The sequence below is a fragment of the Antechinus flavipes genome, chromosome 6 (assembly GCF_016432865.1).
Source record: "Antechinus flavipes isolate AdamAnt ecotype Samford, QLD, Australia chromosome 6, AdamAnt_v2, whole genome shotgun sequence".
Taxonomy (NCBI): Eukaryota; Metazoa; Chordata; class Mammalia; order Dasyuromorphia; family Dasyuridae; genus Antechinus; species Antechinus flavipes.
The window spans coordinates 138,406,788-138,426,627 of NC_067403.1; the positions used below are offsets into that span (position 1 = coordinate 138,406,788).

The following is a 19,840-nucleotide window of genomic DNA, read 5'->3' on the forward strand; positions in this document are numbered from 1 at the left end:
CTAGTATGAATGAATAAAAATTGATCTAAGGTTTCCCCTTACTTCAATGAAGTAGAGCAAATGAAAATACAGTTAAAATGAGCTACTTATTAAGATACTGAAAAGGTTTAAAAGCAGAGAATGGCACAAATTAGAAAGTAAATATATTCTATGACCATCAGTTAAAATTATTTCAGTACCTGAGTCCTCATTGTGGGACTCTTTGTTTGATCTTGGACAAATAATTTCCCTTTTTAAACTTTAATTTCATCATCTATAAGATTAAAATAATTAACACTAATTAGATGATTGCCATAGTCTCTTCTAGTTCCCAAACTCTATTATGCTACTCTGTACAAACTACCTAAACTTTCCTTTACAATAAAAGTTGTTCAATTAAAGGAAAAGGGGATGACCACTTCTCCATCTCTCCTGTTAGTGTTTTTGACTTAAAAGCGATAAGAAGAAATGGTGCATTGAATATACATACACACACACACACACATATGTATAATTATCAAATTGGCAAATTAACATTTATTAAATGTTTGAACAACTTTTATTGTGTATGATCTGTCTGTCCTTGCAAAAAGGTGGGTATTCTGTGGCAGGTGAGGCAATGGTGTTGGATCAGGAAAGAGGTGTAGGCAGAAAAATGTTAGTAGCTTTGATGTCTGCTCTAATAACCTCTCTGATCCTTTTTGTACTGCTTGCTTCTCAGGTCTAACTAAACAATGGAAAGGAGGCTTTCTGACTGAATGTGAAACTCTGATGGGATGTAGTCATGGGGAAAATTATTCTTAGCAATTTTGATGTCTTGATGGCTAAGTTGCTTCCATTTCCTTCTACAAGAAAGATTCTTAACCTGGGAACCACAAACTTGTTAAAAATTTTATATAACTATGTTTCAACATAACTGGTTTCATTAGTAGTCCTACAATCCTGTTTTATGCATTTAAAATATAATATTCTGAGAAAGGGTCGATAGGTTTCATCAGATTGCCAAAGTGGTCCAGACACAAAATATTTAAAAGAAACCCTGAACTGCAAATCAGAATACAGAAAACATGAGAAAGCTAGTTAGCAACTTAAAATATAACATGTGATATGTCTCTCAATTCTGAGATCCAAAGAAAGGTATAGCACCTAACTGATCTTTCTTCATATAAGTATCCATGTTCTGGGATATGGGGCTCATTAGACTTTGTTATGCTCTCCAATTAATGATTTTTTTAGATTTCTATTTACAGAAGAAGGGCATCTTCATAGAATGACCTTAGCATTCAAACTTCCTCTCTTCCTTATAAGCTCAGGCATAGTTAGCGGAAATTTAAAGACTCTTGTTTAAAAAAAAAATTAAGATTTGAATTTCCTAATCACTGACATTTTTCTATGAGGGAAACCTCTGATGTTACATTTACCTATTCCAAAGTACATTTCCCATGATTTAATTTGGTAATTCTTTGAGCTCTCTGAAAGATTATATCAAATTTAATTCACAGAATTTTTTCCTGATAAGCTTCTTTTGAGATGGCCAGAAGCAGACTACCCAGCCACTTTATATAGTTCCCCAAAGCAGGCATTTTGAGTCTCACAATAACACTGGCAGGTATGTGCTATTTTTATTACCATTTTACAAATGAGGAAAATAAGGTTAAAAGAACTGATGTGACATGGCCAGGGTATCCGTGGCAGAATTTGAATTCAAGACTTTCTGACTCCAAGTTTAGCATGCTCTGTACTTACCTCCCTTGTTTATTATAGATGACAAACTGAAAAGTCAAGTGCCTTCCACAGTTTCAATTAAGTTTAAAATCAAGGATTCCTAATTCACAAGTCAATGTCCTTCAATATAAGGCTCTATTCTATACATATGGATTATCTTTCAAGTCTCTCTCTATACCCCATATTTAATTATTCCAACAATCAGAATACTCACAAAGTTATATGTGGGAATTCTGTAGAAACAGGGCTCCTATATAATTATGAAATACATAAAAATATAGTGGAGAGGCTTCCAACTAGGACTCTAGCATCCCCAAAAGGGACAATTAGTGTGGTTGTACTCTAGTTTTAAATGCACAAGAAATACATGGAATTCTTAAAGAAACCACAAATGAAGCAGAATCAGAACTAACCATTTTAAATGCTGCCAATAGATCCATGGAGGAACTATTTGGCCCTTCTTTCTATGAATCTATGTTATTTTATATTTTTCCAAAGAAATGAGAAAAATTGTCATGCCCTGAGAGTTGTGAAAGTGGGCATAATCCTGACTTTGCTTCTTGGTGACAAACTTAATTTTCAGTGAAACAAAATTCTATGAGCTTAAGTCCTAGATTATAGAGGGTTCATAATTATTTTGAGCCATGAATATGTATGCTTATACATCTGGAAACATATTTGTTCTGAGAGGCAGAAAGAATAATGAGAAGAAGGTCATACTTGAAAATATGCTTCCCTCTTCTACTAAGTTCAAGTAAGTAAATTAAATGAATAATGAGAGAAAGAGTGGGGAAAAAAACCAAAACTCTGCAAAATATGAAAGCAGTCAAGAGCATGGCAGGTTTTGAAAGAAGTAAAATTGAAAATCATTCAAAGGGCAAAGGAAAGACCCATAGTGTCTCTAAGCTAAAAGTCACACATTACAGGGAAGAACAAGGAAGAAATGGGATAAAGGATGTCATAGAAGAAATGGGTGAACAAACAAACAAACAATGTGGGTGGCCTCAGTTATTTATTAATTGTGTGGCCTTGGTTAGGTTTTCTTATCTGGGAAAATGATGGGGCTGGTCTTCATGGCCTTTAAGGTCCTTTCTAACAACTACAAACCTATATTTCACTTGTATCTCTGTTATGTCAGGAAAGTGAAGAAAATCAACAATTTTTCGGATGGGCTCTACAGAGTGAATTTATGGGAAGGAATGGAGGAATCAAACAGGACAGGTAGGCATAGATGGATTATGATCTGAGTGCATTGTAGGAGGGAATATTCACATAAATAGGTTCGTAGATTGACTAGAATATAAACTTAAAAGAAAATTCCTTAACTGTTTGCCATTTGGGGGAGGGGGTTGAGGGAGGTAGGGGAAAATTGGAGCAGAAGTGAGTGCAAGGGATAATGTTGTAAAAAAAAAATTACCCTGGCATGGATTCTGTCAATAAAAAGTTATTTAAAAAATAAATAAATAAATAAATAATTCCTTAAGGTGCAGAGTTACTAGATATTACAATATCTTGAGTTTCGCTTCTTCTTCCCACCCTCAACAGTAAATTTAGAGTCAAAAAGATCTGAGTTCAAATCTAGCCTCAGCAACTTAGTTGTGTGATACCTACTCTCCTTTGTAAAATGGAGATAATAATAGTACTTGCCTCTCTAGGGTTGCTGTGAAGATCAAATGAGATAATATTTATAAAGTGCTTTGCAAACTTTAAAGGACTATGTAAATGCTAGCTACTATTATTGTTACATAAGGGTTTCATATTCAAAGCAATGTTTTTAATTCTTTAATCAATGAGTGGAACAAATTATTATATTCTTCAGTATCAAAGTATTATATGCACATATATGCATATGCAACTGAACAAGGATGGGGAATTAAAAGATATGAAAGTCTACCTATACCCATTTACCCAGCACTGTGACAGGATCTTACTATTTTGGGCTACCCACATTCTTACTCACAGACATTCTTCTAATACATCAAAAAGAATGGAAGAACTAGACTTGTGATGGAAAATGCCACCCAGAAAAACAACTATGGAGGCTAAATGTAGATCAGTGCATACTATTTTCACTTTTTGTTTTTTTCTTTCTTGTGGTTTTTCCTTTTTGTTCCAATTTTTCTTTCACAACCTGACTAATATGAAATATGTTTAAAATGATTGTACATATATAACCTATATCAGATTTGTTGTCTTGGAGAGAGAGGAAAGAAGGAGAAAAAAAACTGGAACTCAAAATCTAACAAAAATTAATGTTAAAAATTATCTTTACATGTAATTGGAACAAATAAAATACTATTAAGTAGGGGAAAATAGGGAATAAAATTTTGGAGAATGACAAAAAACGGATTAAAAGATACGGAGCTGTAGCTGAAGATGTGGCAGAAATCCAGAATATGACATGGGATGGATGTTACTTAGGGGTACCTCAAAGGGAACTTCAGCTCAAACTTCCATAACTACAATACTTGTGATGACTTATGAGAAATAATTTTTTAACAACTCCAATGGAAAAATTAATAAAGGTTTCAGTATAATTTCTGACTGCTCCTGAAGATTTTTTTTGTTCTTCTAAGGAGTATCACATTCCTGATAATTGTTAAGAGCATTATCATGGAAAGACTTGTCCAAAACCTATATGGATTCTCCAACTTTGTATTGTCATTGTTACAGGACTTTGAAAATAATTCAGATGCAGAAATTGCATTTAGGGGAATTTAGGGGGAAAGGGACATGGAAAAAAGAATTGTGGAACAGCTGGAGATGCTGCCTCTGACATTCCTCTGGGAATGGTGTGGCCCTCCCAGGGGCACATGGTGTTCTCACTTAAAATGCTCCAATAGCATTTTAGCTAAAGATACATGTACTCCTAACTCCTCTGCTTTCCTGTTGGCATTTTGCCTCAGAGTAAGGCTCTCTCCTCTCCTGCTCCTGGGAGTCTTGCCAATGTGGCTGCTTATTCTGGGTGGAGCTGAGGAACTGTATTCATCCAACTGCCACTGGGATTCACAATGGAAATTCCCTAAAAACAGAGCTATCAGCAGGGCAACAGGAAATCATTGCCACCCCTTAAGAGTAACTGTACCAGCTGGCCACTCAGGAATAAAGATATAGAAGACTCTGTTGCTCTCTTTCAATATAGGTCAACATCTCTGGATTAGAGACTTGCAAAATAAGCCTTCTCATCTGGCACTATGCTAGGAGGCCACAAAATATCCCCCAGAACCTTTCTCTTTTGGGGGGTTAACTTCCCCTCTATTTCCATATAAATTCCTTAATAAGACATAATATAGTACTGTTTTGCCACATGCTACAAAACAAGGCTAAATAAGTAGTCTAATTAGCATGAATGAGCCTTATCAACACTCTCTCTACTGAAATTTAAGAAAGGCATGAAGTTGAAATAATTCTAGAGCTTAGAAGTGCAATGGAAACTCCTAGCTTAATTAGGAGTTAACTTCATTTAACTGTCTTAACTAGACCCTCTAAAATGGGATCCTTCCTTTCTAATTTGGGCCTTCTTACTTTCCATTTTTTCAAATGATTTGTCTTCTAAATTATTGCTACAGAATAATATTTGCTAGCAAATGCAAAATTGGCCTTGACAAATTTCCAGGGCTAGCATACCCAAACCTGTCCTCTTAAGTCTTGGAGAAATCCTAGGGATCCCAGGGCGCAAGTGAACAATTCTGTGATCATCATTTAGTAGTTTGGTTTATAAAGAGGGGATTCCTAGCTTTAAGGAAATGTTATAATCCTGAGTTTGACTTTCCTCAGCTCACATGATGTATGTAACCCTGTACTGATCTTTCTATATAAAATGTTGTTTTTTATGAACATGGAAAAAAGTATAATCAATATACTGACTAAGCATAGGTTATGTGGCATTGATTTAACAGTATAGAATTAATTTGGAATTAATTTCTTTTAGTTGCCATGAAATTGTATTTGATCATGTTGGGTGAGCTATTCAGATTGTACTGTATGACTTCAAGAACATGTTCTATAAATGGGTCAACAACAGTTGTGGCAAATACTGTACCAGCGTCATCAGGTTCAAGGCTTATTTAATATAAATACAGTCTAGACTTATTATCTTGCCTCATCTTGAAGCCTGGAGGAGAAATGTGATAAGAAAGCAGAAACTAGAAATATTAAGAACAAACAATTAAGGGAAGTCCTGAGTGGTTCTATATGAACAACAGAATTGGCAACATAACAAAGGTAGGACAGGTTGGAAAAGGGCAAGATAAGGAACCCGATACTGTATATGAAAATTTAAACATCAGACCTGCACGTGCCAAGCCTTGTTCTGTAATAAGCCCTGCACTGGATAGAGTGAAAGCCATTACTGACTGTGAAAAGCCCCTCCTTCCAGGTGGCTAAAAGCTGAAGCAGTGACAATACTCACGATGACACTGTCCCCATGACTGGCGAGCCCAGCCCCAGCAGCAATCAATCCTACTACCATAACGGCATAATCCAATGGAGGACACTATTTGTCTCGGCCACCTACAAAAAAAGAAGAAAGAAAAGAAAAATCAGATACATATATTTTGGGGATTAAAAAGTAAGCTTCTCTGTGAATTTATTAGAAATAGTGTGCCTATTTCTAGGTAGAGGCATATTTCTAGGCAGAGAAGTATAGACCTCTTTTCCAAGCTTATCATCTATGTGTGGAGATTTTAAAAATCAAACTTTTAGGTAGATGAAAGTTGAATTTGCTTTTACAATAATATTCATTATGAACTAACATAGTTAGTGAAAGCCTCAAATAGTGGATAGCCACTCTCTAGAAGGAGCAAAAACAAATTGTCTTAGCTACTAACTTTTCCCAGTCATAAAATGAGTGTTAAAACCTTGTTCCTAGTGACCTATTACCACTCACCAATCAAAAGCTTTGACTTATTCTACATAAATTATTAAAAACTAATGATAAATTTGCAAAAACAAAGAACAAAAGTAATCTTTACTTTCTTTCTTATATAAATGTGGGAAGAAAAAGAGATTATCTTTTCCCATCTGAGATATAGTTTGAATAAGACAGAAGTGATTTGAAGAGATGCCTTTTTAAAATTCTCCACCAAAAGCACTTGAGGAAAATCTTAGCAACAAAATAAAAAAGTTTACAAAAATTTTCACTATAACAATCTTGGAGATATCTAACTAGAAACAGAAAGTTTTCTTTTCTTTGTCAATAATCTTTATTTCCTCTTTCTTCTATGTGACAGAGTAGGTACAAATGGAAGAGTAAGGGGAAAGAAGTCTGAAGACTTGAGTTCTAGTTTTCCTATCTCTGCCTACTTACAAGCCAAATAAAGGGGGATAATAACATCTCATTCAGAGTAACTAGAATAGAGTAACAAGCCAATAGAACCCTGGGCTTGGAATGAGGGAGATCTGAGTTCAGTTCCAGAATCAGATAATTTCTATGAGCATGTTGTCACTTAACCTATGCTTGCCTCAGAGTATTCTACTATAAAATGGGGGATAATAACAGCATTTACTTCCCAGGGTGGTTTGTAAGCATTAAATAAGATTTAGCATTTGTAAAGCACTTGGGCATTACCCTTCCCTTTATCTGACCCAGTTGTTCTGAGGATCAGATGACAAGGCAAGTGAAAGAGCTTTAAAAAACTCTAAACTCTCAACTGTAATTCCGTATATAATGATGTCATGTATCATATAATAGCATGGTATGCTATTATATAAGAGCAAAACTAAAAGTAATAAATGGAAAATATATTTTGACAGCTTAAAGATACACAGTACCCACTTAGCAGAAGGTAGAAGCACTATGCTTGATATTGGTTTTCTATACATTTCTTCTTTTAGACACTTTTGTTAATGGTTTCTCTTCTCTAGTTAAGCTTAAGGGATTTTCAGTTTCTTGCCAAAAAAAATATGGATATGCCTATTTCTGATTTTTTTAAGAATCCATAAGATTAGTGCTCATGTGCATTTGATGAATTTCTTGCTAGTAGTGTAAAATTTGTGTACGTCAAATTTGTGTTGAAATTGTATTGTGTCGAGGGCCACAGATAGTGGGGGAACTTTAGCTGAGGTATAAGACCCTTCAGCCCAGAGGGAACCTGCTAACAGTGTCTGGTTCGGCTCCCCATCTCCCCTAAGGGCTCTTGGCTTTCCAGAGAAGTTAGGCGGTGGTGACAACCTGTGTTGTAATTGAAGCAGAGTGATACCAGGTGGCAAACTACATACAACAGCAAGTTGTTTGTGTGGTCCCACGTGCGCAGTAGTATGCCCAGTGTTGCTTTGTTTATATAAAGGGTAAAGGACTTGGAATAAATGGACTCCATATTTTCACCATCCTCAGGAATCCCGCCTCATCACTTTTCCACTAAGAAGATATATTTTAATCACCCCACATGGGGGCTCTAGAAATTAGGTAGGATTGTCATCCCAACTTGGAAGCTCTTAGAAAGTAGGACACAACAGTATTGGATGTGGAATAAAAAAAGAACAATATAAGTTAGTCTAGTTCTCCTGCTATAAATGTTCGCTTTACTGTCCCATCAAAAAGTTCCCCAAATTTTCTAATTACCCCTGCCTTGTATATAAAGTAGCTGCACTTTTTTTCTTCATCACCGCACAACTGTTTCGTCACTCCTATCACCAACTTGTTCTCTTTAGGAACAAGAAAGCAAACCGAGCACCGCAGATTCGTTCCAAGACTACAGGTAAACCAGGTGTGGAGCGTTTCTTTAGGAGACTAACAGATTAGGCGGTAAGGAAGCGGGGTTCAAATTCCAGGAGCAGCTGAACTAGCCTAAAGAGAGGAGCCCCGAGGCTGTCTGACCCTTTCAGACGCTCCTAGGGCACCAGAAACCTCTAGCTGATTTACCAGAAATACAGAGCAAACTAACAATCTGTTCGCCTGCTGCGCGGAGTTAGTCTAAGAGCGAGCGCGCGCACACACATGCGGATCAGGCCTAGAAGAAAGGGGCTCCCTGACGGCTTAAACTGCGGGCTATCCTGGCAGCTGTTCCTAATCGGCTGGAGGAAGGGCGCAGCCTGCAGGAAGTTGGGAGCCCCAGCTGAGTGACAGCGCGAAGCTAGAGGAGAGTTGTTCAAACCTGTCAAAGCACGCAGATGTCGGGTCTGTGCTAGGCGCAAAATGCATTATTCAAGTACATACATATTCCCCAGCCCCAACTTCATACTCCTGGTTCTTTTCCCGAGGGGTACAATTCCCTTCTCCCCTATTTTCGGGACGTTTTTTCAGCCTCCAACTCTTCAGAGGAGGTGAAAGAGGGGCCACAGGACGCGGCATCTTTTCCAGAACCTTCGAGTTCTTCTCCCCTTAGTCGGAGTATACTTGGGACTCTGATAATGTTAAGGACAGATTTACTGGGAGTTACTCGAAGTTTCCCTTTGGCATAGTAGAAATCGGCCAAGGAAAAGTGGATGAGAGTCTTAGGGGAGGGTGATAGTTTTCTACTCCTTGTTTAGAATTCTCCCCTACACAGGAGATGAAGGCATAGGCTTTATTTAGTCAGAGCGCACATGCTGTGATCCTCTTTTGCCAAAAATGCTCCCCCTCCCTCCTAACTGGGGGCAGGGGAAGAGATGTAATGGAGGGAGGGTTGGATGCCTTGCAGCCCGCAGCCCCTACCTGGCCAGTAAGTTATTTCTCCTGCACAGGTGGCTCTCTTGTTCCGTCTTGTCCTCAACAGTGAGAAAGCCTTGCAAATTCCAGCAAGGGACTTCAAGGATTTCCTTTTTGCCCAGTTAGGGTCTATACAGAGTCCCGACCTCAGCCAAGGCTATAACGAACGCCTCCTCGGCCCAAGTGGCCAGCGGAGAAACATTTCTCCCCCCCACCTCCAGTCCTCTGTCTCCCGAAAGCTGGGATTTTCCTTCCTAGAGGTTCCGCTTACCTCCCATCAAATTCCGACGCAGCCTCCAGGTAGAACGAAGACACGATCACCAGTCCCAGGAATAAATCCATATCTGGAGGGAAACCCTCCAGAAAGTGCAGACCAGCTGGGGCTAGAGTTACGCAAAAGAGGGAGCAGCAGCAGCGAGGAGAACAGGTTGGAGAGGAGGAGCAGCGCTGACAGTCAGCGGGGTTCGCCAAGAAGCGCACGCTCTTCCCTCAGTCCTTCTCTCTGCGAGCTGCCAAACTGCAGCGGTCCAGCTCCTGCAGCTACTGGAGCTCGGGGGGGGGGGGGGGGGGGGGTAGGGGTGGGGGTGGGGGGAGCAGAAACATGGAGAGCAACCTGAACCGCTCTGGCCAGGCACCCGTAGCCCCTCTACGATTCTCTGTGCTCCAGAGGGAGGCGCTGCAGAGGAAGGAGGGAAAGAAGGGAGGAAGAGGGGGCCGACGCACAGCCTGAGGGGCGGGGAAGGGCGCAAGTCCACGCGCGTGCCTGGCCTCATCCCTGCTCCCCAGGAGCTCGGAACCAAGGGGAGCGCGCATAGTCTCTCCCGTAGACCCCAGGGCGCGAGGAAGCCCTGCAGGAGACTTAAGGGATTAGTGAGAATTAACTATTAGGAAATAGGAAGTAAAGGTGAAAGCCTAATGAAATGAAGAGGAAGCTGAAGGTAACGTTGAGCCAGGAAGGGGAGGGGATCTACCTAGTAATAGTATGAACTGTATGCGCAGCCGGGAGCTGGAATTGATGCAGATGAATTCTACTGGGGAGGGGTGTGTCTTGGAGAGAGGAACAGGATCAGCAGTGGAAAATAGAAATTCAAGAGTATGCACTTGAATAGAATTGGAGAGCAAGTTCCAGGAGTCGCTTATCCCCAAACTGTGACTTAGCACATTCCCTACCCACCCCCAAAATGGAATAAAATACCAAGCCTTCTAATAGAGTAAAGTAGCGTCGCATTGTTTTGAGTGTGTTCAACTAAGCTTGAAGTACATTAAGAAGATGAACAAGCGTGTCCCTTTCTGTCAGGAACACATTAACCCCAATAAAAGGCACAGAAAATATAGTATAATCTCACAAATTCCAAAATCTTAAGAGAAATTGTATTTCGTGGGGACTGTAATTGTAAATAGATAAACAAATAACAAGAACGTTTTGTTTTGAGATATCCAAAACCAGGCAAAATCTGAGAAAAACCTATTGCTGGATAGTTTTACCTTCCTAACCTCCCATTTTGTCTAAGAGGAATTTTCCCTGAGAATAAGAAAATAAATGATTTCAACACAAATGACTTTGATTTCAAGTTATTTTCTGTGAGCAAAACAAGTTTCTATTTTAACATCAAGAAACATGATGAGTACATGCCAATTCAGACTTGGGACATTTTTTTAGGCAAACAGCTTATTGTTATTCACTCCAGCTCCTGATCCTAATATGACCCCAAAATATCGGAATCAAAATATTTGCTCCCACAGATGAAATTTTTATAAGTGTAATGTAGGCTGTGTTCCAGACAGTAGTGGCTCCTCTGACCCATTCTCTTTGTTTATTGGGTTCCTGATTAGAATTTGCAAATACCTTTGGGTGAATATTGGAGAAGGGCACAAGAAAAGTCATGCTGAGACAAAGAAATGGAAGTCTATGGAATAGACGAGTAAAAATTCTTTGTAGTTCTACCTATATGCTTCTCTTAATCTTGAAGCAAGGGACTTCAAGGATTTTCTTTTTGCCCAGTTAGGGTCTATACAGAGTCCCGACCTCAGCCAAGGTTGTTAACGAACACCTCCTCGACCCGAGTGGCCAGCGGAGAAATATTTCTCCCCCCCACCTCCAGTCCTACCGGAAAGCTGGGATTTCCCTTCCTAGAGGTTCCGTTTACTTCCCATCAATTTCCGACGCAGCCTCCAGGTAGAACGAAGACTCGATCACCAATCCCAGAAGTAAATCCCTTTCTGGAGGGAAACCTCCAGAAAGTGCAGACTTGTATATTTCCTCCTACCTCTTCAATCTAAGCTTCTCCCCTCTCTAAATTCTAACTATACTAGTCCATGTTTAATCTTTGAATTTGATTCTTAGGAGGAAATATTATCTTCTCAATAAATATTTCTTGTAGGCAAAACTGTCATTGAGAAATTTGATGATATCTAGGAAAGAACAATAGTCTCTGTTGTTTTTTAAGTCTTTATTATAATGACCTAGCAAAAATAAAGTTTACTAGTAAAAATATACAAGTTAATCTGCATCCTAAAAGAATCAGAGTAATATACTTGTCTTCAGGTTGTCAAAAAGAATGAAAAGTTTTTTGAAATTAAAAATAGGTGAGAAGCTTGTGAAGTTCACAATAAAGAAGGAAGGAATGGAGACCTGAACTATATAGTATTCTTTATGGAAAACCAAAATGTTCTTCCTATGTGACTGTAGTTTCTATTTAATTCCTACATTACTACTTCTTGGAATTTTGAATTGAATCTTATAGATGCCCCAAATTTGTTATGTCCAAAACAAATTATCTTTCCACCTGTGAGGGATGTAGAAGACCCTTACCCAAAATGACTACTCAGAGATCCCTCAGTAGAAGGCAGAAAAGTTGTTTATTGAAAAACCTCCGGAGGATGAGCCGTCCCATCGCAAGATAACCTGGCGGTAGGAGGGCTAAAGGAGTAGTAAAGATACATAGCTTTTATACAAGAAATTACATCACAAGTAAGAGAGCATTGAGAAGGGGAGGGGGAGGCATCTAATTGGTTGTTGCTAGTTGGGAAGATTGGAATGGAAGGTTTCTGTTTCCCTGAAATCTCCTGATTTCTGGGAAACAAAGTCAGGCCTTCAGGCTTAATCAAGCAGACAGTGGTCCAGCTAATAGACTAAATATTGATAAATGTCAAATACCAATAAATGTCATCAGTTCAGGTTAAGTAAATATGTTTCTAGCTGGCCAAGGCTCAAGTAGATATGAGCCTGCACATATACAGGTCATAGGGGAGACACAGAAATAATAAAATACAGAAAAAGAATTCATACATTCCTGTAAGTTCTTCACCTTATCTATTCCCCACACACCCAAATCCATCCTTCTTCCCAGTTTTCTTATTACTCTGAAGCAATACTCCATATTTCCAGCCTTTCGGTTAGCAATTTCATTGTCAACTTCAATTCTTAACTCTTTCTCTTCTCATATATCCAATCAGTTGTCAGCATTTCTTTCTTCACAGAATCTCTAACATTCCTCCCCTCCTTTATAACTGCTACCACCCTAGTTCAGGTCTTCATAATCTTTTATATTTGCTTAAACTTGTATCCCCAGCATTTAGTACGGCACCTGGCACTTGTTGATTGTTTCCAGATTGATTGTCGAGTTTTTTCATTCCAAATCCTGTGTACTGAAAAGAACAGAACAAAAAAGATCAATCCAGAATTGAAATCCAAGATAAGGGAGAAGTTTGTAAGAAAGTATCCCCAATGAGATCCCCAATGCTGCATCTCTTTCCCAATGAGTTAAAGTCATAGTATCAGTAAACCATATCCCAGGGTACTGTAAGTATTTACAGCTATGATCAGTGAGACATTATCAGTGGATGATCTCTCCAATTATATAGAACTGGAGAATGGATGGAGGATAAGTCGAGAAGGAAGGGAATTGTTCTGATTTTTAAAAAAGGAAAAATGGCAGAGTCTAAATTTTGGATCAGTGGATTTGATTTTGCTTCTTGGCAAGATAGTAAAATGAGGCTGTTGAGTAGCTGGTGCAGCAAAATAGCATAGGAGATAAAAACCAGATGTGGAGTCAGAAAAACACGTCTTCTTGAGTTCAAATCTAGCCTCAGACACTTATTAATTGTGTGACTCCCAAATAAGTCACTTAGCCCTGTTTGCCTCAGTTTCCTCATCTGTATCTTTGCCTAGAACACCCCCAAATAGTATCATGGAGAGTCAGACGTGACTGAAAAAGACTAAACAATCATAAAGATAGAATATCTAAACAATAAAGCAGTGATCACAGAGACAGCAAAAATTCATTAAATATAGGATATGCTACAGGCAAGCCAAGACATTTCCCCAGGATGTCATTATTTTTGACATCGTTCAAAAACAAAGGATGAAATAAAATAATACAGGATAAACTGGAGATAATAACAGAAGGAAAGCATAACCATTGAAGGGGATTAGGACAAGCTTCTTTTAGAAGGCAGACTTTTCAAGAAGACTTGTAATAATCCAGATAAGCCTAAAAGATGTAAAAATTCCAGATATTGGGGATAGCTGGTAAAAATGTGTGGAATCAGCTGAGAAGGTGATTAATATCCACAATTCTTTCTCCTAGGAAATCAAGCTGGTAGATCTCTTAAGTTTGGAAGTTTTAAGCTGCAATAGGGCTAAAGCTGTTTGGCACAATATGGCACAAATATGGTAAATTGCTGCGACTAATAAAACAGAGACTGACCAGCCCAGATCAGAAATGAATAAGGTCAAGATCAGCAGTAATACCCAGCCTGTAGGGGCTACTATACTTCCAGCCTGAAAGATCCAGCCTCAAAAACAAATAATTAATTCTAATATTTAAGAAATACTGTGGAAAAATAGGTAAAGAATTCTTACCAAATTCCATTTGAGACATAAATATGGTGCTAATACCTAAGTCAGTAAGGGCTAAAACATTCCCTAATCAATACTGGTGTAAAGAAATTTAAATATAATACTAGCAAGGAGATCACTGCAATATGGCAAAAAGATCATATACCATTTTAAAACATAGGAATATGTGAATATATAGATAGAATATGGGAATATAGGAATAAATAGGGTTTTCCTTAAAATGATAGTGTTTCTCTAAAACTATCAAAAAGCATTATAATTTATTTATTTATAATAAGGATAAGGTAGAAGCCTTCCCATTAAGATCTAGGGTGAAGCAAGAAAGCTTATTATCATTACTACTAGTCAATATTGTACTAGAAATGTTAACTATAGCAATAAGAAAAAAAATTGAAGGAATTAGAATAGACAATAAGGAAATAAAACTATTACTCTTTGCAGATGATATGATGGTATACTTAGATAACCCTAGAGAATCAATTAAAAACCAACTTGAAATAATTAATAACTCTAGCAAAGTTGCAGGACAGAAAACAAACCAATATAAATCATTGGCATTTCTATATGTTTCCAACAAAGTCCAACAGCAAGAGTTAGAAAGAGAAATTTCATTTAAAATAACTGTAGACAATATAAAATACTTGTGATTCTACCTCCTAAGGCAAATTCAGTAATTATAGAGTATGGGCTAGTTCCCTGGAGGGTTTCAGGGTCAGCCAGAGTCAAGGACAACCAAAGTACTTGGTCCTTAGTGGGAAAAGTGAAAGAGGCAGACAAGCTGCCATGAGGCTTGCCAAAGATGTCTCCTGGATTCTGGAGTCTGGAGTCTCCAACCTCTCTCCTCCTCATCCTGCCATCAAGTCACTATCCCTTCTCTCCCACTGCCCTCTAATCCTTGCCTACGATTATTTTACTACCAAACATTCAGCAAGCACCAAAGGTGAGGAGAGCCATGATCCAAATATATGTTAATAAAGCCATTGTCTCACATTGAATAGGTAATTAGCCTTAAGTGCTCTGCATTCTCAGATTCAAGTACACCTATATAGTTTTAGTCCTCTACAAGAAACTATATGAACTCAATTATCTTTTCACATAAATAAAATAAAATCTAAACAACTGGGAAAAAAATCAATGATTCATGGGTAGGCTGAGCTTATAATAAACATAACTGCCGAAATTCTGCTGAAATTAATTTATTTATTCAATGCTATACAAAACTACAAAAAAATTATTTTATAATTCTAGGGAAAAAATTCATCTGGAAGAATAAAATGTCAAGAATATCCAGAGAATTAATAGAATAAATGCAAAGGAAGTCTCAAACTATATTATAAAGCAGTAGTCACAAACTATCTGGTACTGGCTTAAGAAATAAGTCAAATAATCCAAATAAATAATCCAAATAATGGATCAGTAGAATAAATTAGGTACAAAAGATGTGTCTTCTCTCCTTCTCTCAATGAGCTTATACTCTTTTGAGAAGGACATCCCACAAAAGGGATAAGGAAAGGTATGATTGCTAAGTTTGGAAAGCCAGAAACTGAGTTAGAGAAATTCAGAATGACTTGTCTGGATCTTTCTTCCTTGAAATTAAAAACAAAACAAAACAACAACTTGGTGGTAATGTTTTAATGGATGCTGGAAATACTGACTGTTGTCTTTCTTTTATTTTTAATATATACACAAATATATCAAATTTAATATATATTAAATTTACTTTCTCTTCAATTTTATTATATTCCCTTTATTGAGAAAATAATAAATATGAAATCACTATTAAAAGAGGGGTTTTATGTGGGCAAGCAAAATTAATTCCCACATTGACCAAGTTGAAAAAAGTTTCAATTTACAATTTGAGTCCATCACCCAGCTATTGGGAGGTGAATATCATATATTTTATCATGAAACCCCTGGAATCATAATTATTTCATTGATAGGATGCTCCTTAGTATTTTGAAATTGTTTGTCTTTACAATATTGTTACTATTTAAGAAATTGTTCTTCTGAGTCTGCATTAATTCATACAAATCTTACTAGTTTTTTCAGAAATCAGCACCTTCATCTTACATTGCAATAATATTCCAAATTCCTTTTTTTTTTTTTTTTTTTTTTTTTTAGTCACAGCTTTTAATTAGTTCAGTGATTCAGTGATTGTTAAGTTTTCTTCCTTTCATCTGTTTTCCAGGTCAGTTTTTGTTTCAGAAATACTTTACATTTCCTTTTATTTTTTAAACTTTTAAACTTTTATTTATTATTTATTATTGTTTCATGGAACCATTGTCTTCTATTTTGAACATTAGAATTTATATTGATTTGTTTTTTTAAGATTTTGTGTCTTTTTTCTGTCATTAATTCTCTTTCCAAATCTTTCTTCTGTAACTCTTATTTTTTTTATCACCTTTTACTTTCATGCTTTCAATTGATTTATTTATTTTTTATTTACAAAACATATACATGGGTAATTTTTCAACACTGACCCTTGCAAAACCTTCTGTTCCAACTTTTCCCCTCCTTTCCCCCACCCCATCCCCTAGGAACCCAGATATGCAAAAATGTTTGTGGCAGCCCTTTTTGTAGTGGCTAAAAACTAGAAACTGAGTGGATGCCCATCAATTGGAGAACGGCTGAATAAATTGTGGTATATGAATGTTATGGAATATTATTGTTCTGTAAGGAATGACCAACAGGATGATTTCAGAGAGGCCTGGAGGGACTTATATGAATTGATGCTGAGTGAAATGAGCAGAACCAGGAGATCATTATATATGGCAACAACAAGATTATACAATGATCAGCTCTGATGGATGTGGCTCTCTTCAACAATGAGGTGATTCAAATCAGTTCTAATTATTCAGTAAAGAAGAGAATCAGCTACACCCAGGGAGAGATCTATGGGAAATGAATGTGGATCACAACATAGCATTTCCACCCTTTTTGTTGTTTGCTTGCATTTTCGTTTTCCTTCTCAGTTTTTTTTCCTTCTTTCTAGATCCAATTTTTTTTGTGCTGCAAGATAACTATGGATATGTGTACATATATTGGATTCGGCATATACTTTAACATATTTAACATGTATTGGACTACCTCCCATCTGAGGGGGGGGAAGGAGGGGAAAAGTTGGAATAGAAGGTTTTGCAGAGGTCAATGTTGAGGAATTACACATACACATGTTTTGTAAATAAAAAGCTATAATAATAAAAATAAATAAATTTTAAAAAATAAAAGAAATCTTGAACCAAACTAAAAAAAAAATCTCTTTGGGATATAAGCCCGGTAGTAGCACTACTGGATCAAAGGGTATGTATAGTTTGACAACTTTTTGAGCATAGTTCCAAATTGCTCTCCAGAATGGTTGGATTCGTTCACAATTCCACCAACAATGTATCAGTGTCCCAGTTTTTCCACATCCCCTCCAATATTCATCATTATCTTTTCCTGTCATCTTAGCCAATCTGAGAGGTGTGTAGTGCTATCTCAGAGTTGTCTTAATTTGCATTTCTCTGATAAATAATGATTGGGCACACTTTTTTTATGGCTAGAAATAGTTTCAATTTCTTCATCTGAAAATTGTTTGTTCATATCCTTTGACCATTTATCAATTGGAGAATGGCTTGATTTCTTATAAATTTGAGTTAATTCTCTATATATTTTGGAAATGAGGCCTTTATTAGAATCTTTGAATGTAAAAATGTTTCCCAATTTATTGCTTCCCTTCTAATCTTGTCTGCATTAGTTTTGTTTGTACAAAAACTTAATATAATTGAAATTTTCTATTTTGTGATCAATAATGATCTCTAATTCTTCTTTGGTCACAAATTCCTTCCTCCTCCACAGGTCTGAGAGGTAAAGTATTCTATGTTTCTTCTATCAATTGATTTTTAAAAATCATTTTTAGCTCTTTTGTAAAAATATATTGTTTCATTTCTCCTAGGACTTTTACTTAAATGTATTTGAAGTTGTTGTTTTCTTGGAGGCTTTGTTTATAGATGGTGTAGAGTTACTTTCTTTTTCTGAACTTGTGTCTTGAGTATCCCTTTCATTATAATAAATGTTTATGGTGGAATCCCTTTCTTTGTGGTTTGTTTATTCTTCCAGCCTATTTTCAGATTTTAGACTTTATGTTAAGACTATGTTCTGTGTACTTCATGGAGCATAGGGATGTCTGGACTGATCTTTTTTTTTTCTTCTTGGGTGCTTCTGCTGCTTTCTTGGAGCATTGAAGGTTGTATTACTCTATGTAAAGGACAGGAACTCTGGAGAAATATACTTAAGGCTCAGTATGATTGATTTAATCCTACAACAAGGTGTTAATTCAGTGGAATTGATAAGACAATGGTTATCTAGTTTTGCATGGTGGTTAATAAAGAGCACTTAAGTATGATTGATTAATCCTAAAACAAGATATTAACTCAGTGGAATTAAGATAATGATTCTCTAGTTTACATGCACTTAGTATAGTTCTACAAGTTGACACTTACTCTCCAAGATTGACACCTATGATGATGTACTTGTATTAGGGCATTTATAAGTGAAGACAAAGTCAGCCACAGACATTCCATCTTTGTTCAGCCTTATGGTGGCTCTCCAGCCTCCTGCACTTTGGGAGAAACTGGTTCAGAATGGGAGACTGAAGGAGACAATAAAGACTTTTGACTCTATTCCTGACCATTCTTGTGGTTATTATTCTGCTGAGACCAAGGCTGGTACTGAGACCTCCAGAAAGCTAACCAGGACATTACAATTCTAGAATTTCAATTCTCATACCAGTAACCTATAAGCTTTCAATGCTGTTAAAGAAATACAGGAAAAAGACTGATTACTGATGTTTTGGTCTGAGTTATCTGTGAAGTTATATGAAAGTATCTATGTCTGGGTCTGCGCAATCCACTCATGTTGGCTTGCCCCTGATTGGAATTTCTAGTACCCTTTTTTAGCCTCTCAAATCTCTGCAGATTTAAAGTGACAGAACTGTGTGCTCCCCTTTGGTCTGGGATTCCTGCCCTAATATTCCTCTGTAGGCTTTAGACTGGGTTTATCCCCAGAAAATGTATGAACTGGAACTCAGATCTGTACCCAGGATCAGAGCCAGTGCTACCATCTACTTCTGACCTTATTCTTTACTCATATAGTTAGGACCATCAGTGTAGGTCCCCTCCTCAGTCTACCCTGAATTTATGACGCAGAACTAGATATTAAGCTATAGTACTCAGGTTGTCTCCTAGCCTTACTTCAGGGTCCTTCTGTATAGGTCTGGAACTCCTTGTCCTGCTTTATAATCTTGGTTCTACTTCAGATTTTTGTGTGCTGAAATGTTCCATGTAGCACGTCCTTGCTCAGACCCTGTCCCCAAGGTTCACAGATTTTTCTTTATGCTGCTCTGGTCTGTCTTCCTATGCTGAAATATATGGATATATAGAATAGATATGTCTTTCTGTGATTTTTTTCCTTTGGATTTCCTGATTAAGAGTGGTTCTCTGGACATTTTCCAGATTTTAGATATGGTTTGATCACATCAGACTATAGCAGAATTATCATTTCCCTTCATTTAGTGCTCTATTTCTCTTTATCTGTCCTATGATCACATAAACATTTTTTTGGTTTTCATGTCACACTATTGACTCATACTGAACTTGCTACCCACTAAA

General features: G+C 37.2%; 2 protein-coding genes across 7 annotated transcripts in view; one reads left to right on the forward strand and one right to left on the reverse strand.

Annotated features, from left to right (window-relative positions):
* The window catches only part of NPNT (nephronectin), a 117,878-nt gene extending 108,024 nt beyond the window's left edge, over positions 1–9,854 (reverse strand). For 2 of the 6 annotated variants that reach the window (XM_051967436.1, XM_051967433.1), the window contains exons 1-2: positions 9,603–9,854; positions 6,116–6,216 (exon numbers count right to left, since the gene is read on the reverse strand). In XM_051967436.1, the coding sequence (XP_051823396.1) occupies positions 6,116–6,216; positions 9,603–9,673 (172 nt within the window). In that variant the 5' untranslated portion in view covers positions 9,674–9,854. The remainder of the gene's footprint in view (positions 1–6,115; positions 6,217–9,602) is intronic. The other 4 variants (XM_051967438.1, XM_051967439.1, XM_051967434.1 and 1 more) reach the window with 3 other exon arrangements.
* TBCK (TBC1 domain containing kinase) overlaps positions 1–19,840 on the forward strand; it is a 640,231-nt gene that overhangs the window by 541,119 nt on the left and 79,272 nt on the right. The window lies entirely within an intron of this gene.